General features: G+C 48.9%; 5 protein-coding genes across 12 annotated transcripts; 2 read left to right on the forward strand and 3 right to left on the reverse strand.

Moving 5' to 3' along the window:
* Positions 1-200: 200 nt before the first annotated feature.
* On the reverse strand, positions 201-3,185 carry LOC101753135 (pectin acetylesterase 5). Of its 2 annotated transcripts, XM_004970807.4 has the most exons (12): positions 2,612-3,185; positions 2,442-2,524; positions 2,090-2,216; positions 1,907-1,986; positions 1,741-1,830; positions 1,490-1,614; positions 1,355-1,415; positions 1,171-1,224; positions 1,019-1,096; positions 843-948; positions 604-749; positions 201-485 (listed from the first exon to the last, which is right to left on the reverse strand). In XM_004970807.4, exons 1-12 carry the CDS (start codon positions 2,793-2,795, stop codon positions 372-374), a joined length of 1,248 nt encoding a protein of 415 aa, XP_004970864.1. In that variant the 5' UTR covers positions 2,796-3,185; the 3' UTR covers positions 201-371. The 2 variants fall into 2 exon arrangements, with proteins under 2 accessions (XP_004970864.1, XP_004970865.1); XM_004970808.3 differs by lacking the exon at positions 1,019-1,096.
* Positions 3,186-4,006: 821 nt separating this feature from the next.
* Positions 4,007-10,413, reverse strand: LOC101752723 (pectin acetylesterase 5). Of its 4 annotated transcripts, XR_002677637.1 has the most exons (14): positions 9,792-10,413; positions 9,627-9,709; positions 9,325-9,451; positions 9,114-9,193; positions 8,941-9,030; positions 8,707-8,831; positions 8,526-8,586; positions 8,371-8,424; positions 8,208-8,285; positions 8,031-8,136; positions 7,800-7,945; positions 6,472-7,663; positions 6,299-6,381; positions 5,958-5,996 (listed from the first exon to the last, which is right to left on the reverse strand). XR_002677637.1 is itself a non-coding variant. In XM_022826414.1 (12 exons), the coding sequence occupies exons 1-12, from the start codon at positions 9,991-9,993 to the stop codon at positions 4,122-4,124; spliced, it is 1,266 nt and encodes a 421-aa protein (XP_022682149.1). In that variant the 5' UTR covers positions 9,994-10,095; the 3' UTR covers positions 4,007-4,121. The 4 variants fall into 4 exon arrangements, 3 of the variants coding, with proteins under 3 accessions (XP_022682149.1, XP_004970863.1, XP_022682150.1); XM_022826414.1 differs by lacking the exons at positions 6,472-7,663; positions 7,800-7,945; positions 8,031-8,136; ... (6 more) ...; positions 9,325-9,451; positions 9,627-9,709 and adding exons at positions 4,007-4,235; positions 4,346-4,491; positions 4,583-4,688; ... (4 more) ...; positions 5,411-5,500; positions 5,574-5,653 and having other exon boundaries at positions 5,870-5,996; positions 9,792-10,095; XM_004970806.3 differs by lacking the exons at positions 7,800-7,945; positions 8,031-8,136; positions 8,208-8,285; ... (6 more) ...; positions 9,627-9,709; positions 9,792-10,413 and adding exons at positions 4,007-4,235; positions 4,346-4,491; positions 4,583-4,688; ... (4 more) ...; positions 5,411-5,500; positions 5,574-5,653 and having other exon boundaries at positions 5,870-5,996; positions 6,472-6,840.
* Positions 10,414-13,481: 3,068 nt separating this feature from the next.
* On the forward strand, positions 13,482-16,706 carry LOC101754622 (serine/threonine-protein kinase STY8). Of its 3 annotated transcripts, none has more exons than XM_022826451.1 (12): positions 13,482-14,129; positions 14,246-14,320; positions 14,430-14,534; positions 14,647-14,732; positions 14,808-14,928; positions 15,071-15,150; positions 15,317-15,379; positions 15,509-15,630; positions 15,720-15,805; positions 15,921-16,033; positions 16,176-16,377; positions 16,475-16,706. In XM_022826451.1, exons 1-11 carry the CDS (start codon positions 13,689-13,691, stop codon positions 16,372-16,374), a joined length of 1,491 nt encoding a protein of 496 aa, XP_022682186.1. In that variant the 5' UTR covers positions 13,482-13,688; the 3' UTR covers positions 16,375-16,377; positions 16,475-16,706. The 3 variants fall into 3 exon arrangements, with proteins under 3 accessions (XP_022682186.1, XP_004970870.1, XP_004970869.1); XM_004970813.4 differs by having other exon boundaries at positions 16,176-16,304; XM_004970812.4 differs by having other exon boundaries at positions 16,176-16,706.
* A 1,680-nt stretch (positions 16,707-18,386) lies between these two features.
* LOC101755977 (BTB/POZ and TAZ domain-containing protein 3) lies at positions 18,387-21,158 on the forward strand. The gene is made up of 6 exons (XM_004970817.2): positions 18,387-18,519; positions 19,018-19,382; positions 19,485-19,615; positions 19,828-20,134; positions 20,469-20,785; positions 20,900-21,158. Exons 2-6 carry the CDS (start codon positions 19,041-19,043, stop codon positions 21,084-21,086), a joined length of 1,284 nt encoding a protein of 427 aa, XP_004970874.1. The 5' UTR covers positions 18,387-18,519; positions 19,018-19,040; the 3' UTR covers positions 21,087-21,158.
* Positions 21,159-21,216: 58 nt separating this feature from the next.
* LOC101755302 lies at positions 21,217-22,777 on the reverse strand. Of its 2 annotated transcripts, none has more exons than XM_004970815.4 (2): positions 22,134-22,777; positions 21,217-21,911 (listed from the first exon to the last, which is right to left on the reverse strand). In XM_004970815.4, the coding sequence occupies exons 1-2, from the start codon at positions 22,495-22,497 to the stop codon at positions 21,550-21,552; spliced, it is 726 nt and encodes a 241-aa protein (XP_004970872.1). In that variant the 5' UTR covers positions 22,498-22,777; the 3' UTR covers positions 21,217-21,549. The 2 variants fall into 2 exon arrangements, with proteins under 2 accessions (XP_004970872.1, XP_004970871.1); XM_004970814.3 differs by having other exon boundaries at positions 21,217-21,882; positions 22,134-22,772.
* Positions 22,778-23,016: the final 239 nt, after the last annotated feature.

Consider the following 23,016-nt stretch of genomic DNA (forward strand, 5'->3'; position numbering starts at 1 on the left):
TTTCGTTTGTTCCACTACATCTTTCCTCCGATGTCATATGGCTCAGATTCAGAAGTTCCTCACATAAGATGTTGTAACATTCTGAATTTTGTGATATCTACCTTCCATGCTCTTTGTACAGAAACTTTTGCCATGTCGAAAACTTAACTGATTTTACTTAGAAACAATAGGTCCAAATCAGTTCTGCTTCATTCTGAGTATTGTGTTGATGTGAAGTACGACTAATAGTACTTCAAATCGTGTTTAGTTTAATGCAGGTCTTATCAACAAAATAAAGTCTCTTTTTGAAACCTCGACAAGACAAAGTTAGAATTGAGGTTAAAAACTGTGAAAATGGGGAAAGACCTGTAATCAGTGCGGTCCTTTATAGATTAAGCACTAGGCAGACGGCTGCTGCATGTGGGGTTACATGGATACTCGCAGTCAATATATTTCACTTCTTCCCTTCTACCAAAATACCAATCCCCAACAGCCTCTGCGATAGTCTGTCATGCCAGAGGGGAAAAAGCGAAAGAATTCAGGAGATATTAATCCAGGCAATAGAGACAGGAAACCAACAGTATTGCATTTTCGTAGTGTATAGTTCAGTGATCTAAACCTCACCTTATTACCAAGTCTTGGGGAGATCCGTGAGATCCATGAGATTCTGAATGGTGTTTGACAGTGGGTGAAGCATGAATCAATGAACAGCCCCCAATCCCTGTTATGTTCAGCAACCTTCAATTCACTGACTAATTTCTTCCTGAATCCTGCAGCATGAAGAATGGAACCTAAAGCGTCTAAGAAACAGCATGACCACCAAATTAGCATCAAGAACAAAGAGATTAGAAAGCTACGCTGACCGTGCAGTACATCAATTTGTGTGGAACTGCAGTTCCGAATATCTGCTTTGCAACTGGACCATGCCTGTCCAGGATAGGATCCATTTGGCGCAAGAGCGTTTCGTATCTGAAGAGAAGAAGCAGTTAGGAGTTTTAACCTTTTGACAAGTGGTAAGAAACTTAAAGATTGAAACCACCTGCCAAGAATCGTAATCAGAATTCAGAATAAATGTGGGGGTGCTGATGCTCTTTATCAGTTCAGGAGGAAAGAAACACTGGAGTAACAACATGTCAGTAAGTGAATTTAGGAAAACCACAAAGAGAACTAAATTAGATATTGGGAAGATACCTCTGTTGGATCCTTATTTGCAAGGCAGCCCTTGGGCAAAGCTTCTCTAACATTCTGAAAGGAATTCAAAAAAAAATGTGATCCAATCAACATTTACTACCATATTGTGTGTGTGGAACTGTTTTGTGACATGCATCCTGGAATGGGATCTCTTAAAGGCGAAGTACTCTGTTCCATGGCAAACCTGAAGGTGGACTATTCCATTGATGAGTGACCGCAAGGACCTTTCTCCAGATAAATCCTTTCTGTGGCAGAAAAATTGCACTTCATTTAGTACTGGTGCAATGCTAATGGGCTACACTAATTTTTAGAGCCTTACTCGTCAATAAAAAACCCAGCATCAGAAAGGCATTTAACTGAAACATCTTTAGGAAATCGTTCACGAAAGTTATCACAGTGCAATAGTGCAGCCAGACTACCAGCAGAACAACCTGTAAGCATGGCCTGAAAGTATGGAGAGAAAATGAAGTTGGACATGACTCTTGATTAGGATTTGTGGTCAGATTACTGGTGCTAAAGGTTTATAAAATTCTTTGTCAAATACTCAAATTATATGGAACCAACATAAACCTGTTTAGCAGTATCCAGTCCTTTTGCCATGAGTTCATCAACAACTGCTTCCCAGATGCGCAATCCTCTGAAGAAAAGTTTGGTTCCATCCTTACATGAATGCCCATACACCATCAGTTTGATGAATTAAGATGGGAAGCTCAAATTCAGAATTCAGAAAATTCACCAGATCTTCACCCTCTGCATCCCCAGCAAATGATGCCCCGTCGCAGTACCTTATAACTACTATATTCCAGTTGTGGAAATCTGATCATGACTCATTGGAATTAATGCATGCGAGGGCACATTCTAAAGGTATGGAGATCACAACTCAATTCAAAATCTGATCCAGAAGAAACTTCTTTTATACCAGGATTTTCTCGGTGCCGATTGCTGAGTATCCCAGTGAACTCTACTGCTTCCATAAATTTAGATGAACCAAATTCCGTCATTTTGCGCTCGGAACAACTTTTCGTGGTGTTGCACCATCCTCCTCCCTGAGATTTGTAATACAAAATCAGTAACAGTGTCTCCATTCTAATAGGATCCCTATCCCATCGCTGGAAAGAACTCGGTTAACTAAAACCAATTTTGTCACACAGGTTAGCGGTTAGCCATCTCAATTCTCAGCTCGCTTGCGGATTTCAGCCAGCATCCTTGAGATGCATTTTAGATTCATGGAAACGCAGCAATTTTCTACGGGGGAAAAAAAAACAGGTCACCTGAAGATAGACGAGCCAGTTGTGGGCGCCGGAGCCGGATCCTCTCTGCAGGTGGTAACCAGGCGGGCTCCCATCCAAGCACACTGCAACGACATGATACAGGTCTCTCAGCAACCAGCTTCTCCAGACATACCGTCGACTGAAAAGGAAAGGAGGGGAACGAAGAATACCTGCGCCCTTCTCTCGAGCTCCGGCGAGGAGGGTCAGCTCGACGAGCTCCGGAGAGCTCGCCGTCGCCGCCACCGGCGAGCAGGAGAAGGTGGCAACGGTCAGGATCAAGAGCAGCGGCGCCGCCGCGGCGACAGCGATGCCCCGCCGTCGCTGCCGGAGCAGCAGCTCGATCGCCATGGTCATCGCGCGCGGGTGATCATGTGAGAAAGGCCAAAGCCCGGGCTGACTTATTTGATCGTCGGATACTCTTGGCGGGCCATAACCGCAGCTCGCCGATGTGGACCGCACCGAATCGCGCAGTCAAATCGACGACTCTCTTATTGAATTGCCGTAATTTTTATTAGAAGAGGAAATCGACGACTCTCAATCAAGCTGTGGAGCGTGGTGAAAGTTCTCTACAACAACTGCACGTCTGCACCTCCGAATCCAACATCCACGTCAGTACACCACTCGCTCCCATTCCCCACCCAACTGGCAGCATTGCATAGTCAAACATTTACGCGATTCCTGGGAGAGAAAAAAAATTACGTGGTCCAAACTATGCAGGATAGCAGAGTAGCAGACTTGTTCCAGATCCCAAAAGATAATGAAGTTTATTCTCCAAATCGCAAACAGTATGTCAGATTTTGTGTTCTTAGGGGGGAAACAAAAAAAAGAAGAAGAAATTTTCAGTTAAGCAATCAGTCCGCAGCATACGGCTCGGTCAACCTTACTATGTTGCTTTGCTGACCAATGTGGGAAGTGGGCTGTAAGGCCTATTCAGTTTCGCATATGGGCTTGGGCTTGTTGGTGCCAGTGAGCCCAGAGCCCACGCGAATCACCCGGGGACACTGGAGCATCATCAAACGGCGAGTAGAACTGGAGCAAGCGAGGGCACAACACAGCGACACTCTGGGGTGGAATTTGCTTACTCAATTTGCAAATTTTGCACTTGCTCCACAAATCCACATCCACATTTCATTTGATCCAGTACATATTTCCTCAGTATCTTGTTAAATGCGCAATATCTAGCTTCCATGCTCTTTTTCCAGAAATTGTTCCCATAACTGTGATGTGCACGAGAAGTTCATAGCATTCACTGATTGTACTTCTGAGAAGGGGGATTTGCATTCATACCACCGCCTGAGGATACACAATTTTGAATCCTGGATTGTTTCTTTGCCTCTCCGGAGTTTGGAAGCAGCTCGAGGCCTTTGAATGAGGAAATGATAAGGGAAAGTTCCTGAACATTTTAGTGCATATCAGTTCTGACTCACGAATGCTGTTGATGTGAAGTACAACTACTAGGATTTCAAGTCGCGTTCAGTTTAATGCAGGTCTTATCAGCAGAAAAATTTTTCCTTATGAATCCTCAGCAAAACAAAGCTGTAACTGAGGTAAAAAAAACTTTGAGATTAGGAAAGACTGGTGATCTCTTTGTTATTTCTTCTTAATGCAAAGATACGCAGCTCTCCTGCGTATTCTCGAAAAAAAGGAAAGACTGGTGATCTGAAAGCAGTCCTGTGTGAATCAAGCAGTAGGCAGACGACTGCTGCATGTGGGGTTACATGGATACTCGCAGTCGATCTGTTTCACGTCTTGCCTTCTACCAAAATACCAATCCCCAACAGTCTCTGCGATAGTCTGTTATGTAAACAACAGAAGGAATTTGGAAGATATCAGTCCAAGTAAAGACATAGAAAACCTACAGTAGCTTTGCTATTGCAGTATGGTTCAAATGATCTAAACCTCACCTTGTCACCAAGTCTTGGTGAGATCGGAGAATGCCATGTGATATGGAATGGTGTTTGACAGTGGGTGAAGCATGAATCAATGAACAGCCCCCAGTTCTTGTTATCTTCAGCAACCTTCATTTCACTGACTAATTTGTTCTTGAATCCTACAACACAAAGAATGAAATCCTGCAGCGTCAAGGAAAACAGGATCACCGATGAGTGTAGAAAGAAAAGAGATTGACAAGCTTGACTGACCATGTAGTACGTCAATTTGTGTGGAACTACAGTTCCGAATATCTGCTTTGCAACTTGACCATGCCTGTTGAGGATAGGACCCACTTGGTGCGAGAACATTTCGTATCTAGATAGAAGAAACAGTTAGGTTTTAATCATTTGACAAGCGGGAAGAAACATAGAGGTTGAAATTACCTGCCAAGAATCGTAATCGGAGTTCAGAATAAATGTGGGGGTGCTGATGCTCTTAATCAGTTCAGAAGCAAAGAAACACTGGGAGCAACATGTCAGCAAAATGAATTAAGAAACATCATAAAGATTATTGAATTAGATATGGGAACATACCTCTGTTGGATCCTTATTTTGGAGGCAGTCTTTGGGTAGAACTTCTCTAACATTCTGAAAGAATTTTTTTAAAAAAAGTCATTCAATCAACAGGATCTCTTGAAAGTAATTGACTATGGTCTGCGGCTAACCTGAAGGTGAACTACTCCATTGATGAGTGACCTCATGGACCTTTCTCCAGATAAATCCTTCCTGTGGCAGAGAAATGTTCTTCATTTATACAATTACAATGCTACTAATGGGCTGTACTAATTTTTAGAGACTTACACGTCAATAAAAAAACCAGCATCAGAAAGGCATTTAACTGCAACCTCTTGAGGAAACCGTCCACGAAAATTATCACAGTGCAGTAATGCAGCTAGAGAACCAGCAGAACAGCCTGTAAGCAAAGCCTGGAAAGTGAAGGGAAAGCAAAGTTGGACATGGCCACATGGCTCTTGATTGGGACTTGTGTGGTCAAGCCTTGTGCAATTCTTGGACTAATCGTACGAAATCAATGAAAACCTGTTGAGCAATGTCCATTCCTTTTCCCATGAGTTCATCAATAACTGCTTCCCAGATGCGCAATCCTCTGAAGAAAAGTTTGGTTCCATCCTATACAAATGCTAGTACACCATCAGTTTGAGGAATTTAAATGGGCAGCTGAAATCAGAATTCAGAAATTCACCAAATCTTCACCCTCTGCATCCCCAGCAAATGATGCCCCATCGCAGTACCTTACAACAACTATATTCCAGTCGTAGAAATCTGATCACGACAGACAAAATTTAGTGCAATCCTCCCAACTCAATTCAAAATATTTATGATCAGAAAAAGACCAACACAAAGCGATGCTGCATCTGCATTAGTCCAAATTCCAAAATGAATAATTGGGACTAATATAGCAGATTGCTCCCTAAAAGAAGCATCTTGATGAAGACTAATGTATCAGTAGAAAGCCATGACAGAAGCAACTTTGTATACCAGGATTTTCTAGGTGGTCATTGCTGAGTATCCCAGAGAACTTTAATGCTCTCATAAACTTAGATGAACCTAAGCTGCTCCTTTTGCGCTCGGAGCAACTTTGTGTGGTGTTGCACCAAGCTCCTCCCTGAGATTTTATCAATGGAAAATCTGTAAGCAGTAAGCCTACTAGACGTCTTATCCCATCAGCAGGAAAGAAGTCACTTAAGTATAACCATTTTTTTTTGTCACCCGGGTTTACTATCTTAGTTCTCAGCTACCTTTTCATCCAAAGACGGATAGTATTTCTTTACAGATTTCAGTTAACCAAATTGTTCAGGATGAACATGAGACGACCGTTTGTGTAGGAGCCTCTGAGATGCACGTTATACATACATGAAACTGATGAAAGCAATGGCAACTCACAATAGGAAAAGAACATTCGGTCACCTGAAGGTAGATGAGCCAGTTGTGAGCTCCGGAGCCGAAGCCTCTCCGCAGGTGGTAACCAGGCGGGCTCCCATCCAAGCACACTGCAACGGCATGATACAGGTCTATCAATAACTAGTTCCAGACATGGAAGGTTAAAAGGGAAATGAGGCTACAGTTAGGGGACCAAGTACCCGCGCCCTTCTCCCGAGCCCCGGCGACGAGGGTCAGGTCGACGCGCTCCGGGGAGCTCACCGTCAGCCGTGAGCGGGAGAAGACGACAACGACCAGGAGGAGCAGGAGCAGGGGCGCCGCCGCGGCGACAGCCAGGCCCCGTCGACGCTGCGGGAGGAGGGGGGACAGCAGCTCGGTCGCCATGGCCTTTTTGTGCGGTTGGAGAGTGGAGAACATGGTTGAAATTGAAATTAGCTGCTCACCAACAACCTGTCTCCGGCCTTGCGCTGGCGCTCTGGCGGGCCATACCACAGGTCGCCGTAGCCGATGCGGACAGCGCCCACCAAGCCATCTGCTTGGACCTCAAGCGGATGGAGATTCGTGGAGAAGAACGTGGTGGCGTCTTTCTCTGCAACAGCTCACCTCAAAATCAAATCCACGTCCACGTCAGCATGCTGTTAGTCCTGGCAGCTATAAGTCAGCTGCTACCTGCAACTCGATTCCTCTTAAGAAAAAGAGTAGTAAGTGACGTTCTGGATATAGTCGCTTAATATTTGTATTTCGAAAAACAAATATTTGTCTGATGGAGCTACAATGCTACATAAACGTACCTGTCGAGAGTGACTAATTACGGCTAAGTGCGCTCCGCTTTCAGACCTGTTGCGTGTGATCTTTCTTGCCACTTAAAACCAGATTGATTCATGTCACTATCCTCACCAGTCGTTGGCACGCATGTATCACAAGGCCAAGCGGCTCCCATCCTGTACAAGACTCCAACAATCAACCGGAAAAAAAGGCAGTTTTTAACCAATGGCACCTGTCAGGTTGTCACTACGCAATGTACCATTGGAATCGCACCGAGATTCGCACAGAACATGGGAAGGAAAACATTTTGTAATGTGTGTTACGCCTTAGCATTCGATGGAGCCCGCAATGGAGATCACAAGTGGCAACTGTGAAATCTAAAATGTTCGTGTTTTGTTTCTAAAAAAGAAAAGAAATGTTCATGTAAACCTGTCTCTTTTTCCGATAAAGGAAGTTTTATTAATTTTGAAGAAATGTTCATGTAAAAGAAATGTTCATGTAAAACTCCTCCCGTTACAGGTCGAGCTGACTGCTACAAGTGGGGTTAATGCATGGATACTCGCAGTCAATCTCTTTTACTCCATGGCCTCCACCAACATACCAGTCCGCAACAGCTTCGGCGATCGTCTGTTCCGTAGAAACAAAGAGAAATTGAAACCAAAACATACACCAATCCAATTCAAAAAAGACGCAGAGACGAAACGGCAGCACTAGGTGCGATTAAAATTATGCAACTTTAGGGTAAAAGTGTCTTGAACCTCACCTTATTACCAAGCCTCAGGGAGATCTGCGAATGCCATGTGATTCTGAATGGCGTCTGACAGTGGTTGAAGCAGGAGTCGATGAACAGCCCCCAGTTGCTCTTGCATTGAGCAACCTTCAAAGCCTCGACAAATTCCTTCCTGAATTCTACAGCATGTAGAAGGAAAATCGACATGACAGCCACCAGATGAGGGTACAAATTGAACCTAGGAGATTGACGAACTAGGCTAACCATTCATTGCCTCGATTTGTGTGGAAGTACAGTTTCGAATATCAGCTTTGCAACGCGACCATGACTGTCCAGGATCAGATCCGCCTGGCGCCACTACATTTCCTACCTAGAGAGCAGCTAGGATCTTAGCCATGTGACAAGTAGAATGAAAAATTAACAGATAAAGACTGCAATCACCTGATATGAATCGTAACCAGAGTTCCGGATAAATGTGGGGGTGCTTATACTCTTAATAAGCTCAGCAGGAAAGAAACACTGGAGCAAAGAACATGTTAGCAAATCGAAGAGAACTTGGCAGCATATAGGTCAAGAAGTGAATTCCCTAGGTAATAAAAACTACCTCTATTGGCTCCTTCTCTGCAATGCAGTCCTTGGGCAAAACTTCTCTAACATTCTGGGAAAATATTCAGAAACGTTTGCTCAGAGGAAACATGCATCCCGAAAGGAAAAAAAAAGGCATAATGTTGAGGAAATTAACGAATTTTTTAAGCTAACCTGAAGGTGAACAACTCCACTGAAGATCGACCGCATGAACCTTTCCCCTGATAAATCCTTTCTGTGGCATAAAGAAAACAGGTACTTAATTCAGGAAAAGGTGCGATGTTACTAGTAGTTTTCAAAGCTCACTATCCTAGCCACTACATCAACCAATGATGAATAGTTTTCGAAGCCTTACACATCAAGAAAGAATCCAGAATCCGAAAGGCATTTTACTGGAACCTCCTGAGGGAATCGTGCACGGAAATCATCGCAGTGCAGTAGGGCAGCAAGGCCACCAGCAGAACAACCTGAAAGTAAGGCCTGAAAAATGACGTTGGACATGGCTCTGCTCACAAGCTGTGTGGCGAGGTTGCCACAAAGGCTAATAATCTTTGTGGATGATTTTTACAAAATCGATAGCACAATTAACCTGTTTAGCAGTGGCCAGTCCTTTCCCCATGAGTTCGTCAACGACGGCTTCCCAGATACGCAATCCTCTGAAGAAAAGTTTTGTTCCATTCTGCATCAATGGCATTACACCATCAGTTTGGGTAATGAACATAGGCCGGCGGCTAAAATCAGAATTCACGGAAGAATAATCACCCGATCTTTGCCCTCAGCATCTCCAGCAAATGATCCTCCGTCACAGTACCTTACGTCAACTTTATTCCAGTTGTAGAAATCTGATCACGCAACCCATTGAATTGAATTAGTACAAAACCCATTGAACAGACATCTGAAGCATCAAGCTCAATCTAAAGCTAGTCCAATCAGCAGAGGATCCATGAAAGAGGAGGCATCTTTATTTACGTACAGGGATTTTGTGAGCGCTTGTTGCTGAGTATCCCCTCAAACTCTATTGCTTTCATGAATTTGGATGAACCAAGGTCGGTCATTCTGCGGTCAGAACAATCTTCCGTGGTGTTGCACCATGCACCTCCCTGAGTTTTATTCATAATATTCATAATCATGCACAATCAATACTGAAACTGCATTGAGTCTAATGGATTTTTAAAAAAAAAAACTCATGCTAGAAAGAAGCACAATATTCATCGCAGACTAGCAGTTTCAAATTTTCAACAATTTTCACACATACACAAAGGATTGACTGGTCACCTCAAGATTGACGATCCAGCTGTGTTTTCCGGAGCCGAAGCCTCTCTGGAGGTGGTAAGCCGGCGGGCTACCGTCCAAGCAAACTGTGACGACGTGCATCCACACGCAATCAAGAACACGCTACAAAATGATCTGAAGGAAGCGAATATGGTTAGCTGAAAATACCCGCGCCCTTCTCCTGAGCGTTTGCGAGGAGGGTCAGCTCGACGACCTCCGGAGAGCCCGCCGCCACCGCCACCGGCGATGAGCAGGACAAGGCTGCCAGGGCCAGGAGCATGACGAGCCATGGCGCCACCGCCGAGACAGGGAAGCGTGGTCGATGCTGCGGGACGAGCGGCGAGGACCGTAGCGCGGTCGCCATGGCCATCGCGCGGGCCTGGCTGCTGCAGGCCTGCAGCCAAGAACAGACGCAACGCCGGGTAGTTGTGGCGTCGTGGAAACTGCTAGTTTGTCAACGCCCGGGATGGAATGGAATTGTACCCACCAAGAGCTGAATTGCAGAAGGTATCTTGTAGTTCTGATTGACCATAATCGTGCATATCTCAGATTTGAACTAAATCTGGGATAAGACCTTGTTTTGTACGGACGGTAGGTGACTGCTTTCCTCTCTGAAACAAAAGGTCAACTGTCTTATGAATTAGATCACCATCCAATCATACGCTCCTCGCAAATCGAATTTCACAAAAATTCTCCAGATTTAAAAGTGTGGCGCGGCCTGTTTGGAATTTTGTATGCCATGGTTTCAGGGCCTATATCCCTCCCTTCCGACATCGCTCGACAGGTGCCATATCTGACTGACATCACCATCCAATGCGGGAAGTGACTGAATTCTCCTCAACTACAACCGCCAGGCTCGCAGCTCATACGCGAAAACTTCGGGAGCCTAGAGCAGCGGCGGCGCGGCGGAGACCGGAGAGGCCTCTGGGCTCCTGGTAGAGAGAAGGAGACTGGCCGGGACGTGGAGGAACGAACCCGAACCAAATTTCACAGAGTTCCAACCTCGCCGAGGTCACGGAAGCAGTCAGCATCACCGCGGCGTCGGGCGGCGAGGCCCTCCGAGTCTCTACGCCGAGGCGGCGGCGCTGCGGGAGGCGGATACGAACGTGAAGACTGAGATGCGCGCGTCCGGCCGGGAGGAGAAAGTGAGGCTCAGGACGCGGTGCCCGGTGGTGATGCTTCTGGTTCTTGGCAACAAACATGCATGGCCACCGCAAGGGAGGAAGAAGACGCCGGGATGGCCACAGCCGCTCTCCGTGGAGCGCAATGCGGTAGGAGAGGCGCGCCGGCAAGGAGTACGCCGGTATGACACTATGGGGGAAGGTGCTGCGACGCTGAGTGGGAGCCGGCCGCCGGTGCGCCGGTGCTGACCGCGACGGCGTGGCGAACTGGAGAGCGCGCGCGGGGAGGGTCCGGGACTCCGGGTGGACGGTAAATGAAATACCGTCCACCACGGACGGTATCTCGTTTACCGACCAGGCCTGGGTTATGTATGGCCGTTGGATCCGGAGGCTGCGGCCACGATTCGACCTGACGAATTGAAGGAACGGCGCGGCCTGGGCCAAGTGGAGGCCCAGCAACTGGCTGGACTAGAGACACGTTTCAGTTGGGGCCCGTTCGAGAATTTGGTTCTCGTGGACCTTGCGATGTTCGCCGTCGTCCGTCGATGAGCCCCGGTTGCGGCCGTCCGAGACATCGTCTGCCGCCGCCATGCGATCAACCGCCAAGTCGTCCGCCGCCGCCGGCAGCGTGGCGAGCGCCGGCCGGGGGTACGACCAATTCGTCGGCCATCGACCGTCTTCGGCCTAACTCGGGATGCACACCATCCGCGCGGACCCAACTACACAATCCGTGTAAAACTGTTCGATCGATGCGGTCCAGATTCTTGGATTCCAAATCGATCCGCCATCGAAACTACGTGGGCCCGCCCGTTCTCGCGGCTGTAGCAAGATGGACGCCGCCGCCGCCGCCGTCGCCCGCGGCGGCGCGACCGTGTCGGCTTCGGAATCTCTCTGTTCCAGTGTTCCGGAGACGTGCCAGAGCCGTTGAACCGGACGCGCGCTCGCCAAGTGGGCGCCCGCCGGTGTGCGTCGGCGTCGGCGTCGGCGTCGGCGGCGTTAGCGTCCACGCGTCTGCGCAGGGCCGCAGCTTAGCGCGTGCGCGTCGGGCGTCGTCGGCCCTCTGTTCTGTGCTCGCCATTGCCATCCCCACGAAAGCGGAGGAGTAAAAAGCAAAGAAGCTGTGAGTAGGCCACGCTGCCACAGTAGTAACAACACAAAGAAACCGTGTGTCTGTCGTGGAGTCATGATGCCACGTCACTGGATCGTCTTTGCGCATCTCCCGGCGAAGCTATGGTAGCACATCACTGGAATCAAGGACGTGAGCAAGACCAGTTCACTTCAAACAACAGAAATATCCTGCACATGCAGTCGCTTCGACGACGTACCTGTGTACCCTACTCCAGTCCACCCCATCAGGCACGAAAAGGGAAGAAAGCTTCCCCTTGGGGCACGGGATCACGAGCTTTTGAGCTGTCCAGGCGTAGAGCACGGGCGTCCCGGATCACGACGGGAAAAATGCTGCGAATTTCCGGCGAAGTAATCCATAGTGCCATGCTGGCATGACTTGGTCGTCGACGAGGACCGGTCCGATCGCCCAAAAGCTTGTGTGAAAGCAGCAGGGTCCATCAGCCATCAGCCATCTCGACACGGATCGCGGTCGATGCCATGCCATCCTTGTCTTCCGCGACCAGGCACGCGCGCACGCGACGCCGTTGCCCCGACTCGTGCACCATAACTAAAACGCGTCGACGTGCCGACGTACGTGTGGTGGGGATCCCCTTCCCCAGTTCCCCTTGTGCGTGTGCGTACAATGCAAGGACAGAAGGTAGCCGTCGCCGCCTGCGCGAGAGGCAACAGTGATGCGATGATGCTGATCAGTAGCTTCCGAGTTCCGACCGATTCTTTCGGTGTCAGCGTCGAATTAAAAGTTCTCCCCAACAATTTTATCTCGGAAATCTAAATTTGGACCGAAATTTTTTGCATTGGGGCCTGATAGGGGGTCCAACCGTCCAAAAGGTTTTGTTTTGAGAGGAATTGGAGATTTTACGTACTATGGAAGTACCGGAGTTTCTCTAGAACGGGGAAATGGCGTTATTTTTTCCGTGAAAAAAGAAAGGAAAAGGGTCAGCATGTGCGTACAAGTGCCATTATCATTATCTACTTATTCAACGACAATGATATACGTCCTAACTTTCCTGTAAACATATTATTATCTAGTTATTATGTGAAAAAGATGTGCAATTTTGAAGAGAAATGTGCCCGTTCGCACTTCGGCTTCAAAGTAATGCATGAAAACAACAGCGATTCTCCATTCTCGCGAAGCAAAGATATTTATTTTACATCAAGAAAGAAAAAGAAATTATTAATTTAAGAAATAAGCAAATATCTTATCTTATCATTTTTCCTTTTAGAACGAGAAATGAAAACAATTTACTACTCCTTCTGTCGCAAATTATATCGTTTTGGTCGGATGCACAGCAAAACGACCTAGGATAGAAGAGTAATTAAACTAAAAAAATGGTGCCGCCGAAGAGACAAGTAAAACCAGTTACTAACCCTTTTTATATTAAAAATTAAACCCTATATGCGTTGAATTTTATTCTGTCAGACATCCGAGCTGGTGACAGCCATGTACCTCACTTCCCTACTCTATTTCGGCTCCTTTCTTGACATGACCGTTACCATTTTTTCCAACGGTATTTCGAAAAAAAAAACGCGCCAAAAGATTTCATCTTACCCGCGTCATAAGCGTATATAGCTAACTTTAGCTTCCCCCTCGCCCCGAAGGAAACGGGCCCTTCCGCTCTTCACTCCCCTCCCCTCGCGCTCTCCTCTTTCTCCTCCTCTCCTGATTCACGAGGCCCAAGCCTACCGCCAAAGGTCTCGATCTCCAGCGGGGCTCTCCGGCGCACTTTCTCGTGCCTCGGGGACCCCGATCCGCCGCCGAGATCCCGTTCCCGGATGCACTGATCAGATCGTTCCTGAAGACTTGGTTCGCTCGGATATGGCGGCGAACGGCATGAAGGTGGCGCTGCACCGGCAGGTATCCGGCGGCTCGATGAAGCACAACGCGGAGCTCCGGCGGCAGGCGTCGCTGGAGTCCCCGCGGACGGGGCGGGCGACGAGCCGGTTCCTGTTCGGGCGGCAGTCGTCCATGGACCCGAACCGGCGGCGCGGCCGGAGCCAGAGCCCCGTGGGGTCGTCGGCGGAGGACCTGACCGTGCCGGAGAACCTGGACGCCACCATGCAGCTGCTCTTCTTCGCGTGCCAGGGCGACGCGATGGGGGTCGAGGGCCTGCTGCGGAGCGGCGTCGACGTCAACAGCATCAACCTCGACGGCCGCACCGCGCTGCACATCGCCGCCTGCGAGGGACACCGCGACGTCGTCCGGGTGCTGCTCAACTGGAAGGCCAACATCGACGCGCGTGACCGCTGGGGCAGCACGGTGAGCTGCGCCGGCTAACCGGCGGCGATCTCCGCGGTTCTCCGACCAAACTTTCCTTTCCATCGATTTGGCAGCAGACGATGAATTGATGATCTCCTTTGCTTCTCCGATCATAGGCAGTAGCTGATGCCAAGTTCTATGGCCACTCTAGGGTCTACGATCTCTTGAAAGCTCATGGTGCAAAAATTCCGGTATCTTTCTTGCCACATCATCTGATACTTCTAGTATTTGTTCGGTAACTTGCAAACGTGGCATCAGCGAATTCGCTGTTCACCTGCTGCTCTGCAATCGTTTCTGCAGAAAAACAAGAGGACGCCGATGATGGTATCGACCCCCGGCGAGGTACCGGAGTACGAGTTGAACCCCGGCGAGGTCCAATTCCGGCGCGGCCACGATGTTACACCGGTGAAATTTTCTTTCTAATATAGTACAATTTTGTTCCTCAAATATTTGTTCAAGGACGGAATGTGACGCTAGGGAGATAAGGGGAATTGACTAATGACACATCGAACTGCAGGGCATGTATCATATTGCGAAATGGAATGGGACCAAGGTTTCCGTAAAGATACTTGACAGAGAAGGCTGCTCCGATCAAGATGCCGCGTAAGATGCAAATGCCTGTGCTCAATTACCAAAGAGTTTTTCCTTTACAATAATCGCCTCTTCTTTTTGTTGCAGAAACTCTTTCAGGCATGAGCTGACTGTACTGGAGAAGGTCCGGCACCCTAATGTTGTTCAGTTCGTCGGGGCCGTGACACAGCACATACCTATGATGATTGTTTCTGAACTTCATGAAGAGGTAATGGCACATACTTTTTTCCTGAAAAAAATTTACAATCTTAACATCGTCAGTAATTCTTAACATGCTACTATGCCTATTGCACATCAGTGTTATCTTCGGATGCATTAACGTCTTCCTTTTTTTACCCCTAAAAATTCAGAAAGACTTAACCGCCTGTATTCAGAAGAAAGGGAAGTTACATGGTCAGAAGGTGCTAAGATATGGCCTTGATATTGCCAGGTAATTGTAGGTTCTGATTCCAACAAGAGTTGACGAGTACCAATATACACCGTATGGTCCCTAATAGAAGTAGCCCTTTACACTGTCAGGAAAAGATAACAGTCCATGTCAAATTGCACATTGGTACTAATTAACAATGTTTCTTCTCGCTGCCTTGACTGTGTAGGGGCATGGCCTATCTCCATCAGTGCAAACCGGACCCCATCATACACTGCGACCTAAAGCCAAAGTAAGATGAGGAAATGAAGCAACTAGGCCTCCTTTTCTCTTGTTGCATTCTTGGGCTACAAATTTCATTCAAATTCTGTCTTTCATGGTTGTCCCGTACTTTACTATTTGAATCTTGGTAAGGTGCCAGAAATATCTTCCTGGATAGTGGAGGCAACCTCAAAATTGCAGGATTCGGAGTGACAAGGATGTCGAAGATCGGCTCTGACAAAATGAGATTGGTCCATCAAGAGGATCTTGTTGACAGCTTCAGTAAGCATGAGATTATGGCATTTTCTGATCCATTATGTATTTCCCCCAGAATATGCTCTAAATGATAGCCTTCCTATCCCTGTGTTTAGGTTACCACACTGCACCTGAGCTGTACAGAAATGACGCATTTGACTCAAGCGTCGATGCCTACTCGTTCGGTTTCATCCTCTATGAGGTCAGTAAATTTCTATTCCGGATACAGAAACAACAAGGACAATAAAAAATATTGTTTCGATGTTTTGGAACGTAGTGTTCCTACAGCCATTCATTCTTTGTGGTGTAAACATCAGATGGTTGAAGGATTAGTGAGAACACCAGAGGATTCAGGACACTCAATCCGGTTCGAGGGGGTGCGGCCATCACTGAAGGGAAAGCTCAAGGGCTATCCCCCAGACTTCAAAGCGTGAGTTCGAAAAAAGAGAGGACCCTTTCATGTCACCTCATGCGTGCCATATTCAGTTCAGTATCATGTGTTTCAGAAAATGCAGAGTTCCACAATGCATCTAACAGCTCCTCTTCTTCTTCCCTGCCCTGGGTCTCTGCAGGCTGATCGAGGAATGCTGGCACCCTCAGGCCATGGCTCGGCCGACGTTCTCGGAGATCATCATCCGGCTGGACAAGATCTACGCGCACTGCGCCAAGCAAGGGAGCTGGAAGGACTCGCTGAAGATTTGGTTGGTATCCCGGCGATTTAAGCGAATTAAGTACCGCTCAGTGAAGAGCAGAATTCACACTGAACTGTGAACAGTAATGTTCAGAAGAAAAAGATCATGCATTTCCTTGGAAACAAAAACACGCACACGATGAACTGAAAATTTGCTCTGCGTTGCCCTGTGTTTTACAGGAAATGACATGGCCTGCTCGCCTTCTTTGTGTACATATCGCTGCGAACGCGTCTCCTTCCGGGGGGGAGACTGAGTGCTGTTAAGGTGGAGGATCACGTGCCATGTTGATTATTTTTTTTTGGTACGAATTGTAACAGATTGTGAGTAAAATCGGTCAGAACGACACGTATACGCCCTTTTCTTTCAGTGCAGTGTGAAGCAGAATGCAAATGTTGTTGATATTCTCGTAGACATGAAGTAATGAGATACCATATTTCGCAAAAAAAAAATAGATATCATGGAAATGTAGCTATCCTTTTACAGAAAAAATGAAGTCGTTAAAAGCACGGAAGAAGGATAGCCTGCACTAAGCGCTTTTCGGTGGGCCAAATCAGGGTGCGGCCTTGAAACAGGAAGGTGAAAATTTTGGCCTACCGGCCCATCTAGGTGGGCTGAAGGCCAGCCCAAAAATGCCACCCTCTGCCCAACTGTTGCTATGGCCCTCAAGCCGCGGCATCGAGGTCTCCGCCCTCAAGGCCTCAGCTCACCACTTCACCTCCACTGTGGACGCTCGTAGTTAGGTAGACAAGTTTGGTTGTTATCACCGTCAGAAGGTATTTGTAACTCTGTACCCCGAGTTGATGAATAAAGGTTGGTGGTGTCAAAAAAAAAAAAAACTCACCACTTCACCAGGTCGGCGAACGGAGCACCGGCAGGCTGCGCTGTGGTTGCTCGGAAAATGAAGTAGCGTCACCACTTCCCACTTTACCGGGCACCCCAGCCGCTCGGCGACCGGCGTGACAGGTGAACGGAACAGCGACTGCAGCAGGAACACAGGGCATTTGTGTCCTGGCTCTTCCTCCTTCCTGGTCTCTGCGTTACGTCTGTCAGCGGTAATTGACAAGGCAGTTGCCAGTTGCCCTCTGAACTAGAAGTATCAAAAAGGTAAAATTTCGGATGTGATTGTTCCAGTTCTTGGCAGAGCAATCGTGGCTCTGAAACTTTTTAGCGTTGCGTAGCAAGAGCTCTCCGTTTGCCTCTGCACTTTCGGTCTTCTGAAACGCGACCTGCTGGCACCTACGCATCCGTCTTCTGAAAGCTTGTGTGTTTTGGCCTCCCGGCGAGCCGGCCTGGACGTGGACACCTCGCATCGTGGCAAACATCATGTCAAAAAGTGCTGCAGCGCTGTAGCAGCCCGTGTCATGGATGACACCGGCGCGGCGTGCGGCGCCAACAGCACAAGCGGAGGTCGGTACCCTCTTGCATGGAAGAAGACAAAAAGCACAGAGATCTCCAGAGCACCAAAAGGAAAGGTGAGGAATGAAAAATGAAGAACCAAAGCTCCGGTGACCAAACACTTCCGTAAGTATTCGGTATTCCGTTTAGACGTAGTGGTATTGCTCTGAAAAAACAAATATTCTCTCTTTTTTTTCCGACCACTGAAGGAGCGTAGGGTTGGGGATAATGTGAAGCACTGTTTTGACTGGCTCCTGTAGCTGCAGATCCCAGGACAGGTCAATTCATCGGTTTCTGTTCACTTCATCCGCCGCTCCGGTGATGCAGAGAGCAATCCAGGTAGACCACACACCTTTCTTGTCCTGCTGGGCCAGGCTCGCTCTCTCTCACACACACACTACAGGAGCTCGCTGGGCGCCTGGGCGGCGCCGGCACCTCGCCACGTGGCGCGCGGCTAGTGGCTGGGCGCCGCGTTCTTTCCACGTGAGGACACGAGAGTCGGCGGCAGCGTCCGGCTACTTGCCGATTCTGCTCCGGTGGCCGCCACTTCTCCGTGCCTGACTGCCTGGCTCTCGTCTCCCGGTCTCGCCCGACCTTGGGTGGGGTTGGCCGCGGTGGGCACGCACCCTCGTGTTTCTCGCCCGATGACATGTGGGGCATGCCTTTGTGGGGAACACTTGTCAGGCGCATTGGCGTCAGCGACTGGCTTTAAAAACTTTCGAGCGCTGACGAGGACGCGATGGTGAAGCTCGTTTCCTTCTCGACCTCACTCTCTTTGCAGAGAGTCTCTGCAGTTTCCCACTCCAGAGCCCAGACTGATTTTGTTCAGGTGAGCACGCTGCTGCGATTTGTGAATACTGCTTTCTCTTTGATTCTTTCCTCTGCTTCCTCAATCGATTGGATTTCGATTCCTCTGATTCCTTGTTTGCCGGGATTTCGGTGAAGGTTTTCAGACTGAATTTTCTTTCGTCTCAAAGTCTGCAGTGCTGGAGCGCACTAAGACGTTCTTCAGTCCTTCAGAGAGACTCACAATCACAGTTTTTCTTTTAGGCTTGGGGGAAAAAAAAGACATGAAGAAAAATCATATGCTCGTAGATTTTCTGCTTTAAAGAACAGCACCATAATCAGTACACAGGAATACCAAGTATTTAGTGACGAATTGATTCGCCTCTACTTTTGCTTTCTGTCGCTTGTGGCAGTTATTTATTACTACTTGTTCTCTCTGAACCTGCCTTGACCAAACAATTACTCCTATTTGCAGTACAGTTTCCGTAAGCTATGTAATACTCCGTAGTAATTTTCAGCTAACATTTTTCCCCTTCCACAGTCAAATCAGGGGGCGCATACCTGATGGAATGCCTCGAGTTGGATTCTTCTGATTTCTTCTTGGACGGCGATCCAATCGACAGCCCGTTGGAAATCCATCTTGAGTCCAATAGCTTGGCAAGCACCAAAGCTGTGCCGGATCATCGCCGGTATGCTCAGCTTCATTGCAGTAATGCCCCTGATCCACCTCCGCTACCCGGAACTTCTTATGGCGCGCGGAGAAGTTCTAGGAAGACAACGGCTTGCAGCCGTGTCCCTGGAGGGATCCTGGATTCCTGGGACAAGTTATTCTTAGAGGGATACCAGGCGGATCTCCGTGTTTCGACAGACGATGGCAGTGAAATTCTGTCACACTCTTGCGTTCTTGTGAGTACAGCTATCTGAATCTTTCATGTGATAGGGCCTCGCATCCCTGCAGGATAGCAGGCTCGCTGTTATGTAAGAGCTTCATGTTTTCCTCCTCTGCAGGGTGTCAAATCTCCTGTTCTGAGAGCTATGTTGGAAGACGCTGAGCTGACAAATGGTTTTCGGTGCATCCGAATTTCTGGCGCACCTTCTGGAGCAGTCCATGTGTTCATCAGATTTCTTTATTCTTCACGGTACGGGATCAAGTTATTCGTTTAGATAATTCACTGTACTCTGAAAATCAGCTTTTCGGGCCTTTCGGCCCAAACTGTTTTCAGCGACTGAAGCTGAAGATAGTGCAGAACTGCAGACTGTTTTCATCCTGAAGCGTGCTCCCTTTTTTCATTATGATCAGAAATTTTCAGTAAGATACAAACGTTGGGCTTATGTTGTTTGTCCGGTGAAGTTTTGAGCAGGAACAGATAAAGAAGCATGTTCTGCACTTGCTCGTACTCTCCCATGTTTTCTCGGTGCCATCTCTGAAGACGGTCTGCATCGACCAACTTGAGAGGAACTTCCTTGCTCCTGACAACGTGGTAGACATACTGCAACTTGCCGGATTGTGTGATGCACCTCGGCTCTCCCTCATCTGTACCCGTATGATCATCGGGGATTTCAAGACCATCTCTCTGACAGATGGGTGGAAAGTGATGAGACGGGTTAACCCAAACCTGGAACAGGAGCTGCTCGAGTCTCTTGTCGAAGCTGATACAGTGAGTTCTCTGCAACAATCATCACTCAGAAGCTTTAGAAAAAAAAAACCCTTAGCCATTCAGAGTTTCAATCTGTTCAGTTCAGAGTTTCAGACTGTTCATCTGCATGCAACCCTGTTTGAGTTTCCAAGGTTTTTTTATGACATGTTCTCTACCCAATGGTTTAGCTGCACATCTTTGATGTTCTGTTGCGTTGCATCTACTAATTCTCATTAATTAGTTGCGCATGCCTGCTCTCGGTGTCTGAACTTGCAGAGGCACAAATAATTCAGCACTTGAACATGTTTTCAGGGTTTGAACCTTTTTTTTTCCCTGATAATCTGAATTGATGCAGAAAAGGCAGGAAAGAGCTAAAAAGATGGAGGAAAAGAAGGTCTATCTGCAACTGTACGAAGCAATGGAGGCTCTAATTCACATATGCCGAGAGGGATGCAGGACGATAGGTCCCCGAGACCAAGCGCTCAAGGGCAGCCGAGCAGGTGTGTGCAAGTTCCCTGCCTGCAAGGGCATCGAGCTGCTCGTGCGCCACTTCTCAGGTTGCAGCGTGCGGGTGCCTGGCGGCTGTGCGAACTGCAAGCGCATGTGGCAGCTCCTCGAGCTGCACTCTCGCATGTGTTTCTCTCCAGACACCTGCAAGGTTCCTCTCTGCAGGTGAGCACATCCCTTCGCTGTTCTGTCGAAGAAAAAGCTGAGTAGAGAATGTCCATGTCTTTCTTTACAAAAGAAAATATTGCCTGTTGTCATTGCTATTTTTAAAATTTCCAGGCATTTCAAGGAGAAGATGCAGCATCTGGGCAGGAAGGAAGAGACCAAATGGAACCTCTTGGTGTGCAAGGTGCTGGAGAGCAGAGGAGCCATGAGTTTTATCTCTGAAAGGAGAAAGTTCTCAGCCCTAAAGACTGCTGGTCCTGGGAGTCGCCACGTGGCTCCTTGCCTTGTGGGACCTATTTGAAACGTTGGCAAAGGTTTTGTGCAGAGGAGTTCAGTTTCAACAGGAACCAGACGAATGCGTTCGCTTTAGAAATTAGAATTTGAGAATGCGCATCAAAGCTGGTAATGGAACCAGACGAAATCGTCAGATCTGAAACATCAAAGTAACCCTGAAATCCTGAATGTCTAACAAGTAACAAGCAGTGTCACAACTTGATACGGCATGTAAACGTGACAATCTGAAAACTAGAGAAAACATTGAAGAGAGATGAAAACTAGAGAAGAACCGGTTCGAAGCAGCCGTGCTCATCCATTACACACAACAGCCAAGCACAGACGACTATGACGGCAGGCAGAGTTAGCAGCACGGCGACGGGGCTCGGGAAATCCTGGAGGATCAGCATCAGGACGAGCTCAGAAACCAGGACGAGAACGACGGTGGTGAAGAAGACCTGCAACAACAAAGGCAGAGGTGTCATGCATGCTCACCAAAAAGCATGTCCAACAGGGGGAGCAGCAGTCGTCCCCCGGAGCCGGCGAGGAGTTGTGGACGCGACGCCGTGCCGGTGCCGGAGCCGGAGCCGGATGCGGCTCGCTGTGACGCGGATGACCGAGGGGCTCCTGCTGCCTCCCGTTGCCATCGCCGACGATGAGCGGGTAGCCCAGGGCCACCGCGTGGTCGCCTTCCTCCATGCCGCGGACCGCGGCGTCGTCCGGGGCCATATGCGCGGGGCGCGGCGGTTGCATGACGACGTACGGTGCGCGGTGGTGATGAACGCGGACGGAGCGAGCAATGTCGATCGATCTAGCATAAGGCGCTGCAGAGGAAACAGGCAGGCCACGGCGTCTGCATTATGTATTTTTTTATTTAAAATAAATTAGTTATGAGTTTTAGATTTAACCAAAACTTTTTGAATTTTTAGAAAATGCAAAACCACCAATAGGATGGCCTTCGTCGTCCGATTTCGTAGTTGTGGGTTGAAAATCAAACTTTTACGATTTTTTTTTGTGAAAATAGGACTTTTCCCATTATTGAATATCTATAGATGCCAACTTACTAGTGACTTACCGTGTGTTTGGTTACCGGGTCGAGGTGGGTTGGAATGGGTCGGACCCTCGTCGTCCCGTGTTTGGTTCAGAACGGAGTGGGTTGGATTCGACCCAGACGGGGAATATTCCCCTTTTGTCCGGGTCGAGTGCATACCGCCGATTTGGAGGGACCGCGCGGACCCAGTCCCACGCCGTCCGCTCCGTCGTCTCGCCTGCGCGCTGGCGCGGTCGCCGCTGGGCGACGAGCGGCGCTGGAAGGAGCCAGGACCGGGGACGAGTGGCGCGGTGGCGGGCGCGGGAAGGTGGTGGCGGAGCCGCCTGCTCCATGGCCGGCGGCGCAGGTCCTCCACCTCTGCGACGCCCCCATGGCCGCGGCCCCTCATGCCGGTGCGGGGAGGGAGATGAGGCCGCTGCCGGCGGCGGGATCTGGGGAGGCGGCGGCGGCGGCGGGATCTGGGGAGGCGGTGTTGGATCTGGGGAGGTGGCGGTGCAGGGAGCTGGGCCGCTGGGGAGGCAGGGGCGGCGACGCAGGGAGCTGGGGAGGCACGGGGCGACGCGCGTGGAGCTGGGGAGGCAGGGGTGGCAGCGCAGTTGGGGGACGGCGACGCAGGGAGCAGGACGGGGGGGGGGGCCGGCGCGTCGGCGGCTGAGGACCGGCCGGGGAGGAGCCGTGCGGGAGGAGAGGAGGAAGAGAGGAGGAAGAAGATGGGAGGGAGAGGAAGAAAAAAAACAGAGGCTGACAGGTGGGTCCCACGGTTGACAGGTGGGACCCACCACTAACGGTGTTAAAAGGACATGCATCCAACCCTCTCAACCTCTCCAACCAAACAAAATACTGGGTCGGCTCCAACCCATTCATCCAAACATAAGATGGGTCGGCTCCAACCCGCAAAAGTGGGTCG

Source organism: Setaria italica, chromosome V (assembly GCF_000263155.2).
Source record: "Setaria italica strain Yugu1 chromosome V, Setaria_italica_v2.0, whole genome shotgun sequence".
NCBI classification, from domain to species: Eukaryota; Viridiplantae; Streptophyta; class Magnoliopsida; order Poales; family Poaceae; genus Setaria; species Setaria italica.